The sequence below is a fragment of the Pipistrellus kuhlii genome, unplaced genomic scaffold (genome assembly GCF_014108245.1).
Source record: "Pipistrellus kuhlii isolate mPipKuh1 unplaced genomic scaffold, mPipKuh1.p scaffold_m20_p_10, whole genome shotgun sequence".
In the NCBI taxonomy this organism is placed as follows: domain Eukaryota; kingdom Metazoa; phylum Chordata; class Mammalia; order Chiroptera; family Vespertilionidae; genus Pipistrellus; species Pipistrellus kuhlii.
In genome coordinates this window covers 24300984-24323271 of record NW_023425405.1, presented here as the reverse complement: position 1 = coordinate 24323271, position 22288 = coordinate 24300984, and the positions used below count along the sequence as shown (strand labels likewise).

Below are 22288 nucleotides of genomic sequence, written 5' to 3'. Positions count from 1 at the left end.
GGTGGTCACCACGGCGACAAATGCAGGCATTCTGTACCACCCCAGCTGCTCCAGGTTTCTGGGCAGCATGGGAAGGTGGAAAAGTGGCTCTGGGACAGAGCAAAGGTGGTGCCTGCAGCTAGTGGAAAGAAGGCCCATTCTTGCATGAATCTTTATGCACCGGGCCTCTAGTATATGTATTTACTTTCTACCCCAAGTTACTGTTTCGGGTAGATGTTTTTAAGTAAAGAAACAAGTGAGATTTCTTTACTTAAAATTTTTACTTCTTTCTCAGAGAAGATGTCTTGCTTCCATTTTTGAAATATGTGATATATTCAACAGTGATAAACACCCAATTACATTTCGGTTCCTGAGGAGTGGGCAAGCCCTATTATTTAATGGAAAGGCTATAAAGTAAGGTGCATATACAATTTCTCATGACACAGAGTGATATATCAAGACTTCATAGACGATCTCACACTGTCACTCCCTCCTCTTTTTCAACATATATCTCTTGAAAAATGAACAGCCCAAGCCAGACTTTGTGGTACCATGCTCTCCTAACGGTCAAGTTCGCCTTTACAGATTAAGGAAGAGTTGATAGATGGCAAACGGTCACATCATGCCTGCTGGCCTTCAAGGGTCCCTGACACACTGGTGTCCATAACTATCTTGTGTGACAGCATAAAAATATGCTCGTTGCAGAAGGTTGGACTGTTTTCTTCATTGTTCAGACTGTATATAGAACACTGCATTCAACTGCAGCCATACTCCTTAAGGGAGATACTTATGACAAGGAGACCCAGGCTTCTGAGTGATGGCTTCAATCGACAGTAAGGTCATCTCTCCAGAAGGTAAACAGTCCTTCATTGTATGTATTATTCACATAAAGAACGTATTCATTAGGATTTGGGTTTGCTTTCTAATTCTCTTTTTAAAATACATATAGGCAAATAACTAAAGTAAATTCATAATTTTCCAAGCACAATCAGGATGTCTTGATTTCCCTTGAGGATAATAGTTGATATATATATGAGAGAGAGCAAGAGAGAGCAAAATCAAGATTGTTTCAAATTTAAACAAGTTCTCATAGGTTATACTTTATAGAGTGAAGGTGTACAAGAAAGTTCTTGAGGCCATTAACAAGCTAAAAAAATGACTCTTATGTCAAGCTTTCTGGTCTGTGAATTCCTCCTCTCTGCTATACTTAGAATACTCAATACTTGAGAAAATTTTTGGGAGGATAGCTGCCATTTTACCATTTTCTATACGTCTGTCATTCTATACTCATGTCTTCATCCTTCTCTTCTCCATTCTGTGCCATAGGAAGCTTGTGTCCTGATGGTGCTGAAAGTTCTCAATTTGGGTCTGTTTGCCTGGGTTCTCGGTTCTAGTTGCACAAACCAATGTCCATTGTATGCCTACTGAATTAAAGTCTCCAGAGCTGGAGCCAATAAGGTTGTATAGAAAAAGGGGGGAAATCTCCATGCATAATTCTGAAGCATGATATCCATCCTCAAGAACCATTATCTTGCATATATCTGAGTTTGAGTCTTGCCTGAATGATAGAGTAAGTTATTTAACTCACTAGTGTTTCAAAAAATAATAGCACCCCACTGCTGGCAACCTTTACTGAAAATTAACTGTGTGTCAGGTAATATCCTAACAACCATATGCAGATATCTTATTTCATTCATATAATAATGCTATAAACTAGAGATTATTATCAATTTTACAGGGAAATAGACTGAGGCTTACTGAGTTTAATCAAGTTAATAAGGTAGCCAAGATGATATATTTACTGATTCATGGGACCAGGATACAAAGCCAGGTAGTCTGAGTAAGGATACCTGGCCTATGGCAAGCAGTCCAGTAGCAGTCAGCATCAGTAGCATTATGGGATCATCATCCTTATCATATTGCTCAGGAGATCACAGTAGTGCTCATCCTCACCTGCAGCCAGTGAGCAGAGCATGCCACACACTCTTCTCCGGGGTTTGGAGGTGAAACAGGAGTTTCAGGGGTAAAATAGAACAAGTTTAGGAAATTTTAGAAATGTTGGAAATTAAGGGGACCATGGAGAAAGCACAAGGCTGCAGAACAACAGAAGGTATATTTCCATAGAATAGGGAAGCTGAAAAGCTGCCACAGGTACATTTCCATAGAATGAGGGAGCTGGGAACAGGGAAAGGTCTATATTTACAAAATAAAGGGAAGGAAGCCCTTCATCCAGAAGGAGAAAAAGAAAGCCCAGAGGGAATAGGAAAACAATAAGGAAGGAGGGGAGAGGTCATGTGAGGTTTTTGACTTTTGAGCCCAGGAGTTACTATAGTAACCAGTCCAAGGGAATAGTGACCAATCAGAGGAGATGTCAAGGCACCAATATCTGCAGTCTTTTAAGTCATAGGGAAAAGGAACTCAGTGGGTCTCCTTTCTCCTCCCCACATAGGAGTCTGTACTTGTTCTTTAATGATTTTCCACCTTTACTATTGTTACAATGATATGGTCATAGGAAACCCCTCTAATGTATCGGGTCTAGTAATAATTAATGTCGTTTTTAAACATTCGTTTAAAATCTTGCTTGGCGTTGACTTGTATTGACATAACCTTCAAATACGTGGTACCTACAGAACGTGTGAAGTGCAATTAACAAGTTTTGCTTGAAAAAGTTTGTGTTTGGTTTGGTTTTTGTTGCAAAACTAGGGCTAAGATGATGGCGGATGAAGAGCATATTCAGCACTGCATGCTTTACGACTTCCAATTAGGAAGAAAAGCAAGTGAGGCTGCAAAAAACATCTGTAGTGCTCTTGGTCAAGATGCAGTTAGCGCCAGAAAATGCCAGCATTGGTTTGAGAAATTTCGCGAGGGAAATTTTTCGTTAGATGACAAGAGTGGTCGAGGCCGTGTGTCCAATTTTGATCAAGAAGCTCTTCAAGCTCTTTTGGTGCAAAATCCTCAAATTACCCAACAAGAGCTTGGACAACTTTAAATTGTTCACAAAAGACAATTTCCGTGCACTTGGCAAAGTCCAAAAGTTTGGAAAATGGGTTCCTCATGAGTTGAACAACAACAACCATAATCAAAGAGTCACAATTTGCAGTTCACTCATCTCTCGTCAAAACCGTTTGCCGTTTTTAGAGCAAATTGTTACCGGAGATGAAGAATGGGTGCTGTATGTTAATTTGAAAAGGCGGCCTCAATGGTTGGACAAAAATGAGGCTCCGCAGCCCACTCCAAAACCTGACTTGCATGCGAAAAAAGTGATGTTGTGTGTTTGGTGGAATTTTAAAGGAATTCTTCATTATGAACTTTTACCATCTAACCAAACCATTACAAGTGCAGTGTATAGTGCCCAATTGGAAAGGTTAGCCCAAGCTTTAAGAGAAAAAGAACCCGCGCTGATTAATCGGAAGGGCGTAATTCTTCACCACGATAACGCACGACCGCATACTGCAAGAATCACTGCTGAAAAACTGCGCCAGTTGGAATGGGAAGTTCTCCCTCAACCTGCATATTCTCCTGATATTGCCCCTTCCGATTACCATTTGTTTCGTTCTTTGCAAAACTTTCTTCTTGGAAAAAAATTTAATAATGAAGAATGCCTCAAAAATGCATTGACCGAATTTTTTGCATCAAAATCACAAGAATGTTACAACAGAGGGATTAAAATGCTTCCTGAGCATTGGGCACAAGTAGTAGAAAACAACGGCAACTATATTGTTGATTAAATTTTGTTGTATTGTTTAAATAAATTCGATTTAAAAAAGTATTAGAAAACGACATTAATTATTACTAGACCTAATATGACATGATCATTGCATGAAATGTTTGCTGTGTGGAGACCCTAATACCCTGTAACTTCCAAATTGGTGAACACTCCACTATCTTGATGTGAATGCCCTAAGCCCTTAAAGTGTCAACACCCTGCTCCTAGCATAAGGCACACCGTCTGGCCCACACCGATAAGACACAAGTTGTTTACTCCCGGCTATATAAGCATGGGACCTTCTTCAGTAAACATCTCCTGCCAGATAGAGGAGGATTCCACGTCACTTCATGAGACAAGCCCCTGACTGATTGCTCTGCTGTGTGAGCCTGAACCAACTGCGGCTGCCTGCCTATCTCCGTCTTCCTAGTCTGTCTTTTGGTGTGCATCTTCGGGTGGCCTTTGCAGGAGCCTAGGACCCACTAGAAATGGGTTAATAAACCCTGTGTGATTATATGCTAATCTTGTGTTCATGTGTTCCAGTTCGGCCCAGCTGTGGAGACATTGAAGTACCATGGGATAGGCCGATATTGCTGACTCCTGGTTACCTACATTTGTCCCACTAAGTCTAGACAGATAATTAATCAATTGGGATATAATTGGGACAATTATACCACCTTCTATCCATGGATTCATTCTTTGACTCCAACAGACAAAGAATCCAGGATATCCTGCACCGGAGAACACCACGTGTTCCAGTCCAAAAATTCCATTTCAGAGAGTACGATGTCACCCAGTGTCTATTAGAAAATAGGCTCTAGAAAGTTGTCCATCTTACACGCTATAGTGGGAGTTTGCAAGAGCCCCCAAAATTTAATATGGAGCAAGGGAAACACTAGGTTCTCTTCTCAAGCAGATTCATTTCATGAAAGCTGCAGGCAAGTTTTGCTTTTGCCTTTGCCAGATGGGATTTCAGCCCCCAGAAGGGTTCCTTTTATAACCATGGGGAACAGAGGAACTATGAAGAGTGGTCTGAGGGCTTTCCTGAATCATGGGCAGTGTGAAAGCTGAGCAGAGATGCTGACTTTCCCCAACTTAGGTACCTGCAGGGGCTGCTTCATGGATCAGCTCTTTCCATGGTCTTCAACCTTCCTGGGGTTTCTCCCTACTCCGGATGTTTTTAAAATGCATTTTTATTGTTATGGTGAGAAGGTAGATTTCGTTTTTTTACATACAGCATCGGATAGTATAATTGCTTTAGAAATACATTGCACCATCTATTTATCTAACAAACCATGCAATATTTAGTTTATTGTGTGTTGTCATAGAAATTGCAGAAGAAACAAAATTCAGTGACATCACTTATTTCCAACACATAGAAAAGCAATGCTCATGAAACGTAAATATGGCATCATTACCTGTCATGTTGCAGTACACTTTCAGAGGCCCCAGCGGTCCACTGCCATCAGGATCTATCCAGTAGTAATTTGACGTCTGCCCTAGGTGTTTGTACGCTTCGCAGGATGGCTCATAGATGGCTGGAAAGAAATGTCCTACGTGAGCACAGCACGGAACAAATGGCTCCCCGGACAAATGCCCCAGGAACACATCACATACTGGCTACCACTGCTGAGGACTGTATCCTCTTGCTAGAATGAGCATTCTTTCCTTTACATTTACTCTATAAGCATTTCTGTTCTAACAAAGATAATAAATTCATGCTAAGGTTTTATTATTGGGAAATGGTCTTAAAATCATGAAATTGTTAACTTGATGTAATGTTCATTGTATTAGGGCTCATGATAAAAAAAAAGAATCTCTAGATATTTATAGATACCATCTTCTTACTGTAAAGGCTGTTATTTTACAAGATAAGTATTGTCTGTTTTGCTTGATCATCAACTAAGAGCTCTCTTTCTCTCTCTCTCTCTCTCTCTCTCTCTCTCTCTCTCTCTCTCTCTCACACACACACACATGCACACACACAAAGAGTTCATTTTTTGTATAGTAGTATAGTGTCACAAGATTTCTTCATTTATTTCAGGAAAAAGGAAAGAAATGTCCCTGCTTCATTTTGTTACAGGTGGTTTAATTACATCAAATCTTGTTGGTGTAGAAAGCTGCTATCAATGTAATTGAATTACAGGTTCTTTTTCATTGTTTTCCTTTTTGTTCCCCTGCTCCTGACACATTTTCTCTTCTTGGAGATGCCAACTGTTTTCCAAAGTACAAAATTTACATGTCACCTCTGTAGTGAGAACTTTCATATATTATTGCAAAAACTTTTTTTGATACCTCTGAAGAATTTGAAAGATTTCTTTACAAAATTAAGAATTCTGATAAAAATCCACATTTCTGAAATGCAAGTACTAAAGACTTTAGGTACTGTGCACTTTAACTCCTACTCCCAACATCTGCTTTTTGTTCAATTATGGAGTAGGATATCTGCCCTTGGGACTTCCTTTCCTACCTTCCTCCTCCATCTTCTCCGTGCTTCCCTTTGGCTTTCCTTGGTTTCCTCTTTGCAAAGATGTTAGACCTCCAAGTCTACTTCATTTCAACAACACACTGGACTCAAACAATTCTAAAATGTTTTTATTTACTTAGTCCTTATTTTCCCCTGCAAATAGTTACTAAGTCCGTATGATGCATTGAGCAGTAGATTAGACTACAGAGATACAGCTGTGAACAACATGGATAAAGAACTTCTGGATTAGGGATCCCTCTCTATATGGGTATTGCTTATGCATAAAGTGCTATTAGAAGAGGAAGTGGCTAGGAAGTTAAGCAGAACCCATACAGCTTTTATCCCACATAATGATTAATTCATTCACTTTCTATACCCCAGTGGCTTCTTTTGATAATACATTATAGTTGCTCTAATTTTGAATACCATACCAAGTGAAAGGCAGTGAGGAAGTATTTTTGAACTTGAATCAGGAAGAGGTCACAATTAGATGTAGGTTTTGGAAAGAAAACTCCTAGTAGTTCAACTATATTCCAGGGAAGTGATTCAGAAGATTAGAAGATATTCTGGTGGGTTCGGGCCTAAACAGGCAGTCGAACATTCCTCTTAGGGTCCCATATTGGAGAGTGTGTAGGCTGGGCTGAGGGACAGATCCCATCCATACACAATTCTTGATCACCGGGTCTCTAGTCTTATATAATAAAAAGCTAATATGCAAATCAACTGAACAGAGGAATGACCAGTCTCAATGACACAGACTGACCACCAGGGGGCAGATTCTCAATGTAGGAGCTGCCCCTTGATAGTTAGTGCTCTCCCACAGGGCAGTGCCACTCAGCCAGAATCCAGGCTCATGGCTGGTGAGCACAGTGGTGGTGGCAAGGGCCTCTCCTGCCTCTGCAGCAGTGCTAGGGATGTCCAAACCTGTCAGTTGGACATCCCCCAAGGGATCCCAGACTGCAAGAGGGCGCAGGCTGGGCTGAAGGACCCACATGAGTGCACAATTCTTGTGCACCAGACCACTAGTATGAGAATTTAAGCACAGAGTAGAGGTGACTGATTCACATGTTTGTAACAGCATTAGCATATGGAGACCAGGTAAATCTAGCAATAGTACACTGAGACCAGGTAAGACATGGAAGAGAGTTCAGAATGTTCTAAACCCACAACATCTGAAAACAAACTAATTATTCATCTTTGACAACCTCTCTCCAGATTATTATAATTTCCCAGTATAGCTCAAAGTCATCCACAATGTCAAGTTCAAATTCTAAAGTCCCTTTGACCACCTGCTATTAAAACCTTTTATCTTTCTTCCATAATATTTAATAATTAGTTATTTTGCCAACACCTCAGTCATTTTCCTTAGTACCTGCTCTCTGGTTTATAACAATCACCCTTTTAATCCACTATCTCATCCAAATATCTCTTCACTTCCCATAAAATTATGCTTTTTTATCCAATTTTATTACTTTTGTAATGTTCAAAGAATGTGTAATGGTTCTTCAGTATCTATGATATTATACCTCAGATCAGCCTCTATGCATGTAAGACTTGCTATAATCCAATAGATCTTTCCTGGTTTTAGGAATTTGCCAATATAAACCTTGTACTCTGGTCAGGCGAATTTGACATAGGAGATTGCTCACCCATCCTGAGTTTGCCTTCATCTGCAATATATATACTATAAGCCTCTTTCTCAATCTATAAATTTTCTTTCTTTTATTTTTATTTTTATTTTTTTAATATATTTTATTGATTTTTTACAGAGAGGAAGGGAGAGAGAGAGAGAGCTAGAAACATCGATGAGAGAGAAACATCGACCAGCTGCCTCTTGCACACCCCCTACCGGGGATGTGCCCGCAACCAAGGTACATGCCCTTGACCGGAATCGAACCCGGGACCTTTCAGTCCGCAGACCGACGCTCTACCACTGAGCCAAACCGGTTTTGGCTCAATGTATAAATTTTCTTAATCAGAGTTACTACTTAGGCAGATGTGGTAAGAGGCAGCACCCTGCAGTCAAACAGACTTGGGTTGAAATTCTGATTTCATGAAGTGCTATAAACACTGGCAAAGTGTTTTAACTTTATTTAGCCTTCCATTGAGAATGGGTATATTTAAGGGTGGTTTGAGAATTGGAGAAAGTAACCAACAGCATTTGCCTAATATTATGTCTGGTCATAGTAAGTATTTAATAGGTGGAATTCTTATGATCAATATGATAATTATTATTTCGGTCCCATTCATATTCCGTCTTTCTTAAGGAGACTCTGCATGCAACATGTCTATTTTTCTGTAGAACTAAAGCCATTCATTGTTCACCTCGTATTGTAATATTTAATTATGATAAACTAGGGCTTTATTAATTGTTAATTGGATTTCATATACAAACATTTTATTTCTTAAACAAGACTGAATTATCTTGAAGACATGCTTAGTTGTCTTATCATAAGAAGCACATGCATATGTATAAAAGCACCATGGGTGGGAAGCGTCAGTCACACTTGCATTTCTAAGTAAGCATGTTAGCATTTTAAAGAGGGCAACACATCTCAACCCAGGTAACTAAGAGTGCTAGTAGATGTAGAAGGCAGTGGATGTAGGCAGTTTGGGAAGCAAAACCTCTTCTCTTTTCCTTCAAACTATGAGGATTATTCTGCTTGTCCTTAACGTAGGATAGGCCTATGAGCTGCTTTTGCCTCATCAACACAAATGGAAAACCCAGTATCTCAGTCAGACTTTATCATGTGTGAAAAATCACCTGCAGAGCTTATTAAAACGGCTCTGCCTTCACGAGGGGATTCTGACTCAGTAGAGAATCTGCAGTTCTAATAAGCTCCCAAGTGATTGCTGGTGCTGCTGGTCTGAGCACATTTTAAAAAGCACAACTCTAATCCTGAACAAGTGAACTCTAGCCCTGGTAGGTGTGCCTCGGTTTATCCAGTGACTTCCCATGCATTGAGAGATTCCTGGTCAAGGTATATGCCTGGGTTTCTGTCTTGATCCCCAGTAGGGAGTGTGCAGGAGGTAGTTGATCAATATTTTTCTCTCTCCCGCTCCTTTCTTCTCTAAAATCAAATTTAAAAAGTTAACTGTAGAAAAGTGAATACATTCTTAAGTTACATTTAAATATAAACAGAAAAAATAAGTCACTAAAAGGTGATACAGTAAAATTTTAAATAAAATAAAGCTAGAATGCCACGCCATTTCACTCAAGATAATGAAAATGGAATGTGATACCAAACTCTAAATTAAAATACAATGTCCATAGAAATATACTTGGAGGAATTAACAGAAATATATTTAGAAATACAGCAAAACATTAATAGTGATTATCTTAATAAAGAAAAACACACACAAAACATAGTGATTATCTTCTGAGTAATAAGATTATAGATGATTGAAAACCTTTCATTTTCTGTGCTTTTCATATGGTTTTATAATGTGTATTAGTAATGTCATCATTAAAAAATACTTTTGCACAATGTGTATTAGAAGAATGATACTGAAATAAAATGTCAAGGGCAACTGTAATACAGCAAAATCGCATTCATTTTATAAATGAATAAGGAATTAAGAGATTTCCCTTTAAATCTTTCTGTCATTTACTTCTTGGGAAACTCCCCTTAACTTGGTTTTCTCAACTGTAAATTGCAGGCAAAAATAATACTTCTATCACCAAATTACTGCAGAGATTAAATGAAGTCACAGGATGTATCGATATAAACCAAAAAGCACTGAACATACTAACATTCTAATCAGAGAATGGACTGACCACAGCAATCACCAAATGCCTCAGCCAGGTGAGTCTGTGCAGTCCTGGCTAGAATGTTGCACATGAAGCTACAGGAGAGGACTGAGCAGCATGGGCCAGGGAAGAAAGAGAAGAGAGGGGCCTGAGCCATTGTCAGTAATTGAGTTTGCTAGTAGGCTGTCAAGATCAGAAAGGAAATTGGACTGATGGCAAGATAAGTAGACTCATTAACTCCATTGATTTACAGGTGTCCCCTGCTTTTCAAAAGTTTTCTTTATGCCCCTTTGCTTTTGCAATCAACCCTTCACAGTGCCTATTTCTGCTAACTGAAGCACATCCCCAAAGCAGAAAATAGCACTCAGTGTTTGTTTTGCAGAGAGCCTTCATAGAGGTGGCCTGCGCCCCAAGGTGCCAGAGTGGCCCCACCAAGCTCCTTTCCCAGGAACTACTCAGCCTCTCAGTATGGAGCCCCATAGCTTCGAACTGTGCCCATGAGCATCTGCGCTTTATCTCCATTTATTTTGTGCATCCATTAGCCAGATGCGTCCTAAGGTAATTGCTTCTTGGCTTTACGCTGTTTTGACTTCCTAAGGTTTCATAGGAATGCTCTACTTTCAGAGGGTGAGGAAAGCCTGAATTGAAAAAGTAATTTTTCTCTGCCGTGATGCTTAGTCCCAAGTAAAGGACTCATATTCTTAAGTAAATGGCATGTATTTAGAAATATGACAGCTGAGCGTATCTGATTGAATTTCGGAGCATGCAAAAATCCAATAAGTGATAAATCCTAAATACCTTATTCATTTTCATGAAACATCGAATGCTGTCTCTGTAAGATCATGTTAGGAGAAATGGGATATGACAAGGGACTGCTGTATTAGCTTCCTATGGTTGCTGTAACAAAAATAATCAAATGCTTGGTAGATTAAAACAACACAATTGTATTATCTTAACAGTTCTGGAAATCAGACTTGAGATGGGTTTCACTGGGCTAAATTCAAATTGTGGGTAGGGCATATTCCTTTGGAAACCTCTAGGGGAGAATCCAGTGCCTCATCTTTTCTAGAGTGTTGAATGCACCTGCATTCCTTGGCTCATTGTCCAACTTCTACATCTTTATAGCCAATGGTGATTGCTGGAGTCTTTCTCACACTCCATCACTCTGATTCTCTGCTTTCATTGTCACCTTTCTATTTTAAGAAGCTTTATGGTTTCATTAGGTCCAGATAATCCAGGATTATATCATGTAAATGTCCTCCAGATATTCCAGGATTATATCATGTGCAAAGGGAGAGACCATTAAATACCTTTGCTGTGTAAGATGACATAGTCACAGGGTTGTTCCATGGTTTAAGTCAGGCATATTATGGGAGGTGGTGGAGGCATTATTCTGTTTAACACAAATGTATGAAAATAACATAATTGCTCTATTTAAAAACACATTTTATGCCCGGGGCCTGTGTGACTCAGTTGGTTGGGCATTGTCCTGTGCACCATAAGGTTGCCAATTGGATTCCCAGTCAAGGCATAAGCTTGAATTGCAGGCTAGATCTCTGATAGGGTGTATGCAGGAGGCAATGGATTGATGTTATGCTCTCACATTGGTGATGCTTCTTTCTCTCTTCTTCTCTCTCTAAAAATCAATAAACTATTTTAAAAAAGAACACATTTTATTAAACACACAGTGTACTCCCAGAGCTGTTGATCAATAAGAGAAGTATTCATCAGAATAGCAAAGATAGAAAAATAAAGTATACCATTTGGAATGAACATGAAAGATCCGTATAGCCTTGAAGGTGATGCCTTCTCTGCCCTCCCAGTCTAGACCCATACATAGCACAATACATTGCCAATTATCAACTCACAGGCAGAGAAGAATAGAGGATTTAAGAGCAAAGATGTACAACAGGCACAATGTGCTGGGAAATAAAAACATAAATTAAGTGTGGGGAAGCATGGGACTTAGTTGTTAAGTCTGTAAGGAAGATTCTCCAAAAGGTCAGGGGCCTCTTAGGGGGACCTTGCTGAAGGCAGCAGCTCCTGCCTTGACTTTTCCAATCAAGTCCGAGCCCCAGGGAGTGTTTTGTTGGAATCTCTATGTTTGGTCTTTAAACCCGACTTTGTAGAAGCATGTGCTTTCTCAAGGATACTTACCCTGCTGGTTGTATCTAGAGGTTAATTTTAGTTCAAGTTGTTTTTACAATAAAAGCCCAAGGAGGCAGGCAATTGGAGCTGTTTTGGTGCCTCCTGCCAAGCAGCCCCTTAGCCTTTTCTTTCACAGAAATGTGTGTCAGAGTAATCCATTCATCTGTTGCTCAGGGTCTGCTGGTCAGTCTCAGCAATTAAAGAATGACTATAGTAATGGCAAAATATAAAGGAGAAAATACTCCTAGGGAGAAGGAGAATGCCCAAGAGTCTGAACTGCTGCAGGGAGAGAACGGCAATGAATTTAGGGAACAGATTTGGGAGACTTTTTAAACTGTTCAAGGTGGAGGTATTTGTAGAAACCAGCCTATGAGGAAAGGAACATGTCTGTGTAATAAAATAGGGGCTCTGCTATTAAAGGAGTTTGAAGCATGAAGGGGAAAAAATAGAATAAAATTGATAGATTTTGTTAACTTCAAGAGAGGAAGTTTTTTTTTTTTTTTTTAATGGTTAAGACGGATTCATGTTATCTTTTAAATAGGATTATTTCTGATTATAAAAAGCCAGTTTGGCTCAATGGATAGAGCATCTATCTGTGGACTGAAGGGTCCCAGGTTCAATTCCAGTCAAGGGCATATACATTGGTTGTGGGCACACCCCTGGTAGGGGGTGTGCAGGAGGCAGCTGGTCGATGTGTCTCTCTCATTGACATTTCTAGCTCTCTATCCCTCTTCCTTCCTCTCTGTGTAAAATCAATAAAATATATATTAAAAAAAAGAATTTACATTCTTTGGGTGAATTTGGGAAAAGTAGCAAATAATAAAAAAGGATATAACTTATTCTTCTGCCTCCAGTTGCAAACTTGGGGAGCTTGAATTTCTTTCTCTTTTTGAATGCTAAGTCCATCTCCTTCCTTCTTTCTAGCCCTCCTTCAAGGATATGACAGTTAATAGAACTAGTAGAGTACAGGATTAAGAAGGGCCACGATTTATTGGTGATTATCAGGGATTCCATACCCCCTCACTCTCTGCTTTCATGAAATAAGGTCTAAATTCTGACAGTCAATTTCAGGTTCTTGAGAATATAAAGTCAACAATTTTGCTTGTTAATGAAATCTCACCATCATTGGCTAGACTGATTTAAAACAAAACAAAAAAGATAAAGTAGTTTCTTACTGAAATAGCAAAAAAGAAAGCTTGCCATTATTTTATTTTTTTATTAATAGTTGGAAAATTTATTTTCAAATATACAGAAGTGTTTTTTTTCTTTTTGAGGTACATAATTATAACTTGTGCCCATTAATGTTTTGTCAGCATTTTTTCTATTCACTTAAATTATTTTATAATACAAATCAAAATAAATCTGGGTTCTGTCACATTTTTCCTCATTCTTTTTTTTTTTTTTTTTACTTTTTTTTTTCTTTTTTCTTTATAACCTTAAGTAAGGCATTTTGGACATATAAATATCTTATTTTGTGTTATCAAATCTATTATGATTTTCCATTTAAAATTTGTTTTCACATTTTTAAGTGCATAATTGGACAATAAAGGCTTTGTTGACCATCCTAAGGCATTTATATTACTCTTTAACCACAGAACAGAAAGCACAAAATAAGATGGTAACATTATTAATTTCATGTTTAAGAAATATCTCTTGGCAGCTATGTAAATAAAAGGTCATAAAAATAAATATTAATTAGAAGACTATGATAAGGGGCTATGGAAGATATGATTAAAAAATAACATTCTACTAAGAAATAAAAGCATTCACCCAAGAATGGGGCAGGAAGCACAGATCTGGGATTTGGTGTCATGACTTCACTTTTCACACAAATAGTAATAATTCAGAAAAGACTTTGCTTTGGGTTGAAATGTGTTCCCCCAAAAGACAATGAAGCTTTAATTCCTGGTACCTATGACTGTAATCTTCTTGGAAGATGATTAAGTTAAGATGTCATTAGAGTTAGAGCTAATTCAACTTGAATAGTATCCTTGCAAAAAGGGGACATTTAGACATAGAGACAAATGTCTATAAAGGAAAGACACAGGGAAATGCCAACTGCAAACTAAGAGGTGCCTGAGGCCAGCAGAAGCTGATAGAAAATCAAGGACAGATTTTCCCTCACAGCCTCAGGGAAAACCAATCCTGCAGATACTTTGATTTCTGACTTCTAGCCTCAGAACTTTAAGGCAATAAATCTGTTGCTGCCCTGTTGTGGTAGTTTGTAGAATAGCAGCTCAAGGAAACTTACACAGACCCAGAGTTTCCAACTAACTAACTGAGCCAAGTTCCCCTTGCCCCAGCTCTGAGCTTTTTCAACTTTCTCTAAGTGATAGGAAGGACAACTCCCCACCATGTTCCCTTACTTTACCTTTAAGACAGAAACATCTTCCTGATAAAATAGCTATTTCTGGCCCATTATGTGCAAGGGCTTATACAGGGTGCTCTGCACAGTACAAAGTAACAGCTCCCTAGAACTTTGCTGATTCTGGTAAGCTGAGAAAGGCTCTGCTGCTCATTTGTACACCTCATGCTTTGAGAGAGACCATCACACATGTGCTATCCATCCTTCCTGTTATTATCTTCTAAAGTGCACAGATTGCTAGGAGTGGCCAAGGCTGAAATTTGTTAAAAAGTAAATTGTGCCCTAGATGGTTTGGTTCAGTGGATAGAGTGTTGGCCTGCAGACTGAAGGATCCCAGGCTCAGTTCTGGTCAATTATTTATTAATCAATTATTGTATTACTTATTATTATTAACATCATCATCATTAATCTACTTATGCCCACCCATGTATTTCTCATTTGAAACTATGGAATTTATTTTCTCACCTGAATCAGCTTCAGGAGCATTTGGTTGGAGAAACTAGTTTTCTCAGCATCTCATTATTCCCATTAAAGTTAACTATTGAGTGACACCCAAGCTGAAGTTCAGAGAGGCGGGAGTGGCCTTGAGACCTCCCCATGTTAAAGCTCCCTATTCCAGGACCATACAATTATTTTTAATTAGGACATGTGTAAGCTTCATAATAACTAAGTCCTCATTAACACTTGAATATTAACCTCATATGTTTTCTGTTTCTTTGGTTAACTTTTTAAAGCTTGAATAAATGCCCTGACCATATTATTTCCCCAAGGAACTATTGTTTCATTAAGGGCACACAGAAAATGATGGTGGTGGAGTGTGGATTTAAACAAAGATATTTTGCATGCTAATATTATGTCATGATATTTCCATGAATATAATTTTTGTATGAGATTTTTTTTTTATTATCATCCTGGGTTCATTTACCTGTTCAAGTCTCAAGGGAAACAGGTGATTTAGGGGGGGAAAAGTTTTTTGATTTTTTTTATTAAAAAAAACAACACAACAGCTCATAGTTCTTTTATATGACTAATCAGTTTATTAAGCAATATTTTTGCAATAAGAGTAAAATCTATATTTATTACTTCATTTCTATTCTCCCTCTCCTCATTCCCATCCCAATTCTGCCTTTTGTTTGATCCACCCCTGAGTCCCTCCAGTTTCACACTGATTCCAAGTTTCTACTTCAAATAAAACAATAATCCAGACTTTCATAATGATGGTCAGAAAACTACAGTTTTGTGACTTTATATTATCATGACTGCCATATTCCTTAATGATATCAATATCCATTCCTGCTATTCTTAGATCTTCACTCCACAGAACATCAAATTATCCTGTATTTCATTACTCAGTCTAGGCAAGATTTACCTGTATTTTCTTCATTATTACTTTCAAGTTATAGTAGACAATGAGGAGGTAAAAAATAAAAATCCTATAAAAACATATGGGCATCCTACAAACACTTGGTTCCCTATTTTCCTAAGGCTTCACAATGGAGCTTGGCAATCCCATTTATGACTCAGTTCCTATGAGAGTTGCCTGTTGTCTCTTGCTCCATCTACTTAATCCCCAATTCCTATCTAACATTCTCACTCTCATTTTCACTGTTTCCATAATGAGAATAAGAACATTGACTCAAGATGTCTCAGAGACTATATTCCTCTCTCTCAATATGACTCTGCACGAAACAGGTCCTTCTTCCTTTCCTACTGCAATTTAATTAATTAATTGAGATCTACTAATGTGATAATAGATCTATTACTATACTTTGTACTAGAATTTTTTTTTTAATAAAAGTGAGCAGAATTTGTTATCTAATTATGGAGCAGACATGTTGAGAGATAAAATAATGTACAATTTGCTAAGTGTACAAAAGAGATATAGACAAAATGTCATGAGACTGTAATAACAGATTGGTTAAATTGGTTTTGGACAGTCTGGAAGTCTACATTTGTGAATTCACTTTAAGCTGAGTTTTAAAGGATGAACAGAAGTTTTCCAGAAGGAGGACAGCAGGACCCCTCTGATTGCTACTTCCCAATGATGTTACTCCATGCCAGTCTTCTGATAATTTAAGATAATTATTTTCTTGATTTTCCTTCTGTCTTTTTTTCATTGGCACCATATTTTCTGTTAATCTGTGCTTGATCTTCTCTATTTGGGGTAGTGAAAAGAGGAAGATGAAGAAGCTGAAACTGGTTTGACTCAATGAATAGAGTGGTGGCCTGTGGACTCAAGGGTCCCAGGTTTGATTCTGGTCAAGGGCATGTATCTTGGTTGTGGGCACATCCACAGTGGGGGGTGTGCAGGAGGTAGCTGATCTATGTTCCTCTCTCATTGATGTTTCTAACTTTCTATCCCTCTACCTTCCTCTCTGTAAAAAGTCAATAAAATATATTTTTAAAAAAGAAGAAGAACAACAACAACAATATATGCAACAGCCAATCTAGGTGAACTTCTTCACCACCTACATCTTCACTTTTATAAATGCCTTAAAAAATCTTCCATATTCATCTTTATTACAGTGGTATGAGGTAGGTGTTACCATCTTCAGAGCAGATCCAGAATTTCTGGAGCCTGATATTAATATATTTTGGAGGCTCTCTTTAAGAAAAAATATTCATATCAAATGAAAATAATATTGGTATGTAAATGGGAAGTTGGAGTATGGTCAGTAGTTATTCCTAGACCAGCAATAACTTAATATACAGAAATGATCACTGATCTCATAAATAAGTCACTCAGCTCAAATGTACTGTATCCCCAACTCAATCTCTCCTCACCCAAACACCACAAAGTGTTATGGTACTCTAAAGTAAGCTAATGCTAATATGTGATGGGGAGAAATTGGAGAGAGGGAAGTCTTGGCTTGTTGCAGGTATAAGATATCTTATCCTTATACATTTCACATGAACATGTGACCACGAGAACATACCCTACACAAGTGAGGGACTCTGAAGCTTTAGCTCTATGATTATTTCCTCTGATTATTCCCAGTTTACAAATGAAGAAAGGAAAGCTCAGAAAGGTTCTATAATTTACCCAAATCACACAGCTAGTCAGTGAGTGGACAACTATACTCCAACAGGTGCTCTGCCTTCTCAGGTGATGTTTCTTTTTGTTCGCCAGCACAAGCTTCTGCCTGAAATATGGTAGCAACCATACTTGGGTAAAAACTGCTATTTGAATTTTAACCCTGCTGTTCTGGCTTCTGCACCTGCTTAAACATAGGGTAGATACCTCAGCTTCCAGGTAGAGACCTGGAGGCTAAGGCAATTTTCCTGTGCCTGGGACCAGAACTACAGGAGATTGATTCCCACTGACTCAGTACCTTCAGGGGTAAAAACTGAAGATAACCTTTAGAGATTAACTGCTGAGCTCTGCTTCTCTATTATTGGCTATTGCAAGATAGGGCCACATTCCAATGTCCAGCAGGATAGGATATGGCTGGGAACGACCCTTCAGGCTGTTCCCAACCTTTAGAATTTAGAAATTAGAACAAAGGAAAATTCTTATGGTTTGGACCTTTAAAAAGACTGCCTACACCTGGAACAGTGTGGTCCTGAGTGTGGCCACCTGCATGTGGTGCTCTTGCAGCCACGCTGGCCAGTTCAATAAATCCTTGCCTGCTTTTTTTAATCAATCAGCAGCCTCCGGTGGTCTTATTTTGAACCCAGGGTTCGACCCCACAACACTGCCGTTCTGTCTGCTATTGGGGGTGCTATTTACTTTTGAGTAGTTTAAATGTTCCACTGAACAAGTTCTTCATTTAAAAAGGAAGAAGAAAAAGAAGAGGTACCTATCTACTTTAAATGATGACATGTGTGGTAGATGGGGAAGCACTTTTAAATGATAAATGAGATGTAGATAATTAGACTTTCCTGTGCTGAGCTGTAGCCATTATGCCCATGGAATTCTAATTAGACATCACTTTTTGGTAAGGCCATTTTCAAAATTAAGGTACCTCTGGGAAAATCACTTGATAGATATTTTTCCACTCATAGGATTTCAAGGCACATGTGGACCAGAGTCACCTGAAACTGCAAAAAGCTTTGGGAGAAGATGGTGTGATGTTGGCTCTTGGGTACAGGCACATCCATTCTGGGCTGAAACTGTATTATCCTGCCTTATTTTTTCTATTACCCAATAAGTTGCTGGATGATTTCATCTAAATAGCTAGTGATTAGGTGAGATACCACATATACACCATCTAGCATCATTCCATTTCTTTTCCCTTGGCAAACACCAAAAGGCCACACTCATTTTAATTAATAAACACAATTTGACAAAGAAAATATTCTTCTTTAAAGCTCTATGTGGTTCAAGATCAAATAGAAATATATTGAGTGTAACCAAAGTGGTGAAAAATACAAGCTCTGCTCAGCTTACCTTACAGTGCACAACTGAAAACTGGCTGTATTGATTTCTTGTCCTATATACATACAGTGAAATCTCATTTACCCAACATCCTTTGGAAATGAAATGTTTACAGAACTATAGAATTTTAGAGATTGAGAAGACCTTGGTGTCATCTAATCTAGCTACCTCATTGTAATTAATTATAATAATTATAACAACAACAGCTACTTGGGCTCTAACTATGCATCATATTTTTAGATGAGTGTATTTCATGCAATGTGCCATTTGATTTTCATAGTAATCCTGTAAGGTATGTATTATTCTTTTCATTTTACAAATGAGGACAACTGAGGCTCAGAGAGATCAAAATAACTACTTAGGATACAAGTTATGAAGCCAGAATTGAACATGAGACTATGGCTTCTGTTCTTAGCCACTATATTAACCTTGCTCTGAGAGTCAAATACACCAAAAGCCTTACTCACCTATAGTCACTCATTTATTTAGTGTCCATTACTAGACCAGTACTTGAATCTATCTGTTATCACATTACCCATCTATCATACAAACTCTAACATAAGTGAACCGATGAACTATTTTCATTCTTTTAAACTCTAAAACTAATTTTATTTTAAACATTTTCAGTGAAAATCACTCTAAAAATTATTGCATATTAAGCTTTCTGCTTCCATAATTATACTACATTAAATATAATTGCTATTTCTTGCTGACTCAGGTTTTAAAATTACCCACATCCATCACTGGATGATGCCCTGACAACATGAGACTCTCACCAAATGATCCCAGGAAACCCTGTTTCATTAACTTGTTGGTTTCCTGTTTTATAAACCATAATTCCTTATTACATTATTACTTGAGATGTCCTGCTACTATTGTCCAAATTCTAACTGCACTTCTTATTCACATAGAAATAAAATTACTCTTACTGTGTCATCAGTTGGTAATATGGTGGGTGTTTTCAAAACAAACAAAACAAAACAATTCTGATCGCTAGGTTAGTGTCATTTTCCCTTATGAGATATTTTTGCTTTCTGAAGGATAAGGTGGAAGTTACCAGCTCAGGGCAGATAAAGGGCTGTATAAGCAAAAATAGGATGTGCAAAAGGCTCAAGAGTGTGATGCTCAGTGAGAGGGTGGTGCGGGGGTGAGGGGGTAGGGGGTAGTGGTGCTGAGGGACATCCAGAGAGACTGCAATCCAGATTTCCAAGACCAGCAAGTAGGAGGAGTTGAGATGAGAATCAACCATGGACCAATTTTCAAATAACTAGTGCTTTAATTTCGGGACTTTGACTTAGCCTGAGAGTAATGAGAAGCACTGTGATGAGTTTCAAAGCAAGATGAGATGATCAAGTAGGGTTAAGAATCCCCTTTGGTGATAATATGAAGACTAGGCATGAGAGCACTAACAGTGGAGTCAGGAAGAACAGTTATTTGGCCACGGCATAGTTTTGAAACAAGATCCTTTCAGTAGAAACAAGTATCCTCATTGCTATAATAAGAAGGAAGAAATGGACAAGCCCTAGGGCCAGTTGTAGCTCCAAAACTCTGTAACCCTGTTGTTTATGATTATTCCTTAAAACATGAATGATGATATGCAAAAATTAAATAAATAAAGGGTTTTGACTTGATCTTAATCTCTACTTGATTGCAGCTGGAAGTTGATATTATTTCTGCATTGGAGTCATAAAACAATTGTTGTTGGCTTTTAAGTCTGTTTTGACATTTGATTTACTTCCCTGGTCTGTACAAATTTTTGATGATGGGGTAAAACACGTCATAGGTAAGCATTCCAGAATCTCAATTCATTTGGTCATTAGTAATATTCTGAGATTATCTCAATGACTTCTCAACAGGGTGCTAGTGAATGGGCAGTGATATTATTAACTCTGAACTCTGGGGCCAGAAGAGTTGGACTCTTGGCTGGCTTCCCTATCAATGTGCTCTGTAAACCTGAGCAGAGCACTTACCCCGTGTGGCTCAGTTCCCTTCTTTGCAGAACAGAGGTGGTAATATTACCTCTTATAGAATTTTGTGAGTAATAAACATTTAGAGAGCCTCGTACTTATTGAGCTCTGTATAATTATTAGCTATTAGAATGTTAGTCATAATATTATTTAAGGTCATTACCCTGGAAAAAATGATATGTAGCACACTAAAGGTGAATAAGAACTTCACTTAGTTTTTTTTCTTCTTTTAAGTAATTAAAAAACATATTGGTTTATCAATTCATATATAATTTATAATCATTATTCTTTTTTAAATCCTCACCCAAGAAGTGAGGATAATTTCCCATTGATTTTTAGAGAGAGTGGAAGGAAGCGGGGGAGAAGGGGATAGAGGAGAGAGAGTGAGAGAGAAACATTGATGTTTTAGAAAGACACATCCAATGGTTGCCTCCCACAGAAGCTCCAACCAAAGGGTGGGTTTTGAACCTGCAACCTAAGTATGTGCCCTTGACTGGGAATCAAACTTGTAACCCTCCAGTTCAGAGGCCTACGCTCTAACCACTGAGCAATGCTTGTCAGGGCATTTAATCATTCTTAAATAGAAGGAACATCTTAGGTAACTTAAAATCAATATTAAGTCCAAAACTGAGGCCTGCCCCCTCTCACAATCCAGGAGCCCTCAGGGTCTGGAGGCAACCCAGCAATCAGGGGAAGGCGAAGCCTCCATCACAACTCTGCTGCTGCCATTGCCGACAGTGCAAGGCTTGGCCAGCCCTGGTTACCTGATCCTCAAGTGGCCCTGGGCAGCTGGGCAGCTGCCATCTGAGGCTTGCCTGCAACTCAGGCCCACCCTGGGCAGCTGGGCAGCCAACATCTAAGGCTTGCCTGCACCTTGGGCCAAAACTGGGTGGCTGGGGGGCTGAGGGAGGGTCCAGTTGCACCTTGTGCCTGCCATCTGCCTCCTTCCTCCTCCCCCATTAGGGCTGAAAGGAATGGGGAACTCTGGCAGGGCTGAGGGGACTGGGAGCTACCATCTTGTGGTTATGGGTGTCTTCATCTTTGTGATGGTGTGATGGTCAATTTGCATGTTCCCCTCTTTATTAGATAAGATGTCACCCCAATACGTTTAATTTTTTTAAAAAACAGTTCTAATTGTTCCAAAGTTTTCACACCGAGCTGAAATCAGACCCCTAGAACTTATTTCCATGGATCCTAATTCTTCCTTTTGGTCCCTCAGAACAAGCCACAGAGGCCTTTTCATGACATGAACTATCTTCAATTTAATTGTTTAATGATTCTTTGAAATTAACTTAAGATTTAATTCTCATTAAAACATAAGGAGTTCTTAAATGCTTTTCATAGCAGTCACTTGTAAGCAGGACTAACTCTCAGTAAACTTGCATAGCAATTCTCCGTTATCTCCTCTTACCCCATTATGCCACTGCCATCTGGGCACTCCTCCACAAATAGCCTATTTTCCTCCAAATTTTTTCCCCTTCCCCCCTGATTAATACATCTCATCCCTTATGAATTTCTAGCTCTTTA

At 38.6% G+C, this 22288-nt stretch overlaps 1 protein-coding gene and 1 long non-coding RNA gene across 2 annotated transcripts in view; one reads left to right on the top strand and one right to left on the bottom strand.

Annotated features, from left to right (window-relative positions):
- Positions 1-22288, bottom strand: part of CNTNAP2 (contactin associated protein 2) — a 1655787-nt gene that overhangs the window by 589900 nt on the left and 1043599 nt on the right. The window contains exon 12 of the mRNA XM_036429148.2: positions 5104-5223. Within this exon, the coding sequence (XP_036285041.1) occupies positions 5104-5223 (120 nt within the window). The remainder of the gene's footprint in view (positions 1-5103; positions 5224-22288) is intronic.
- LOC123651894 lies at positions 3790-11904 on the top strand. The gene is made up of 3 exons (XR_006740879.1): positions 3790-4177; positions 7193-7198; positions 11893-11904. It is a non-coding gene; the product is annotated as an uncharacterized LOC123651894 (long non-coding RNA).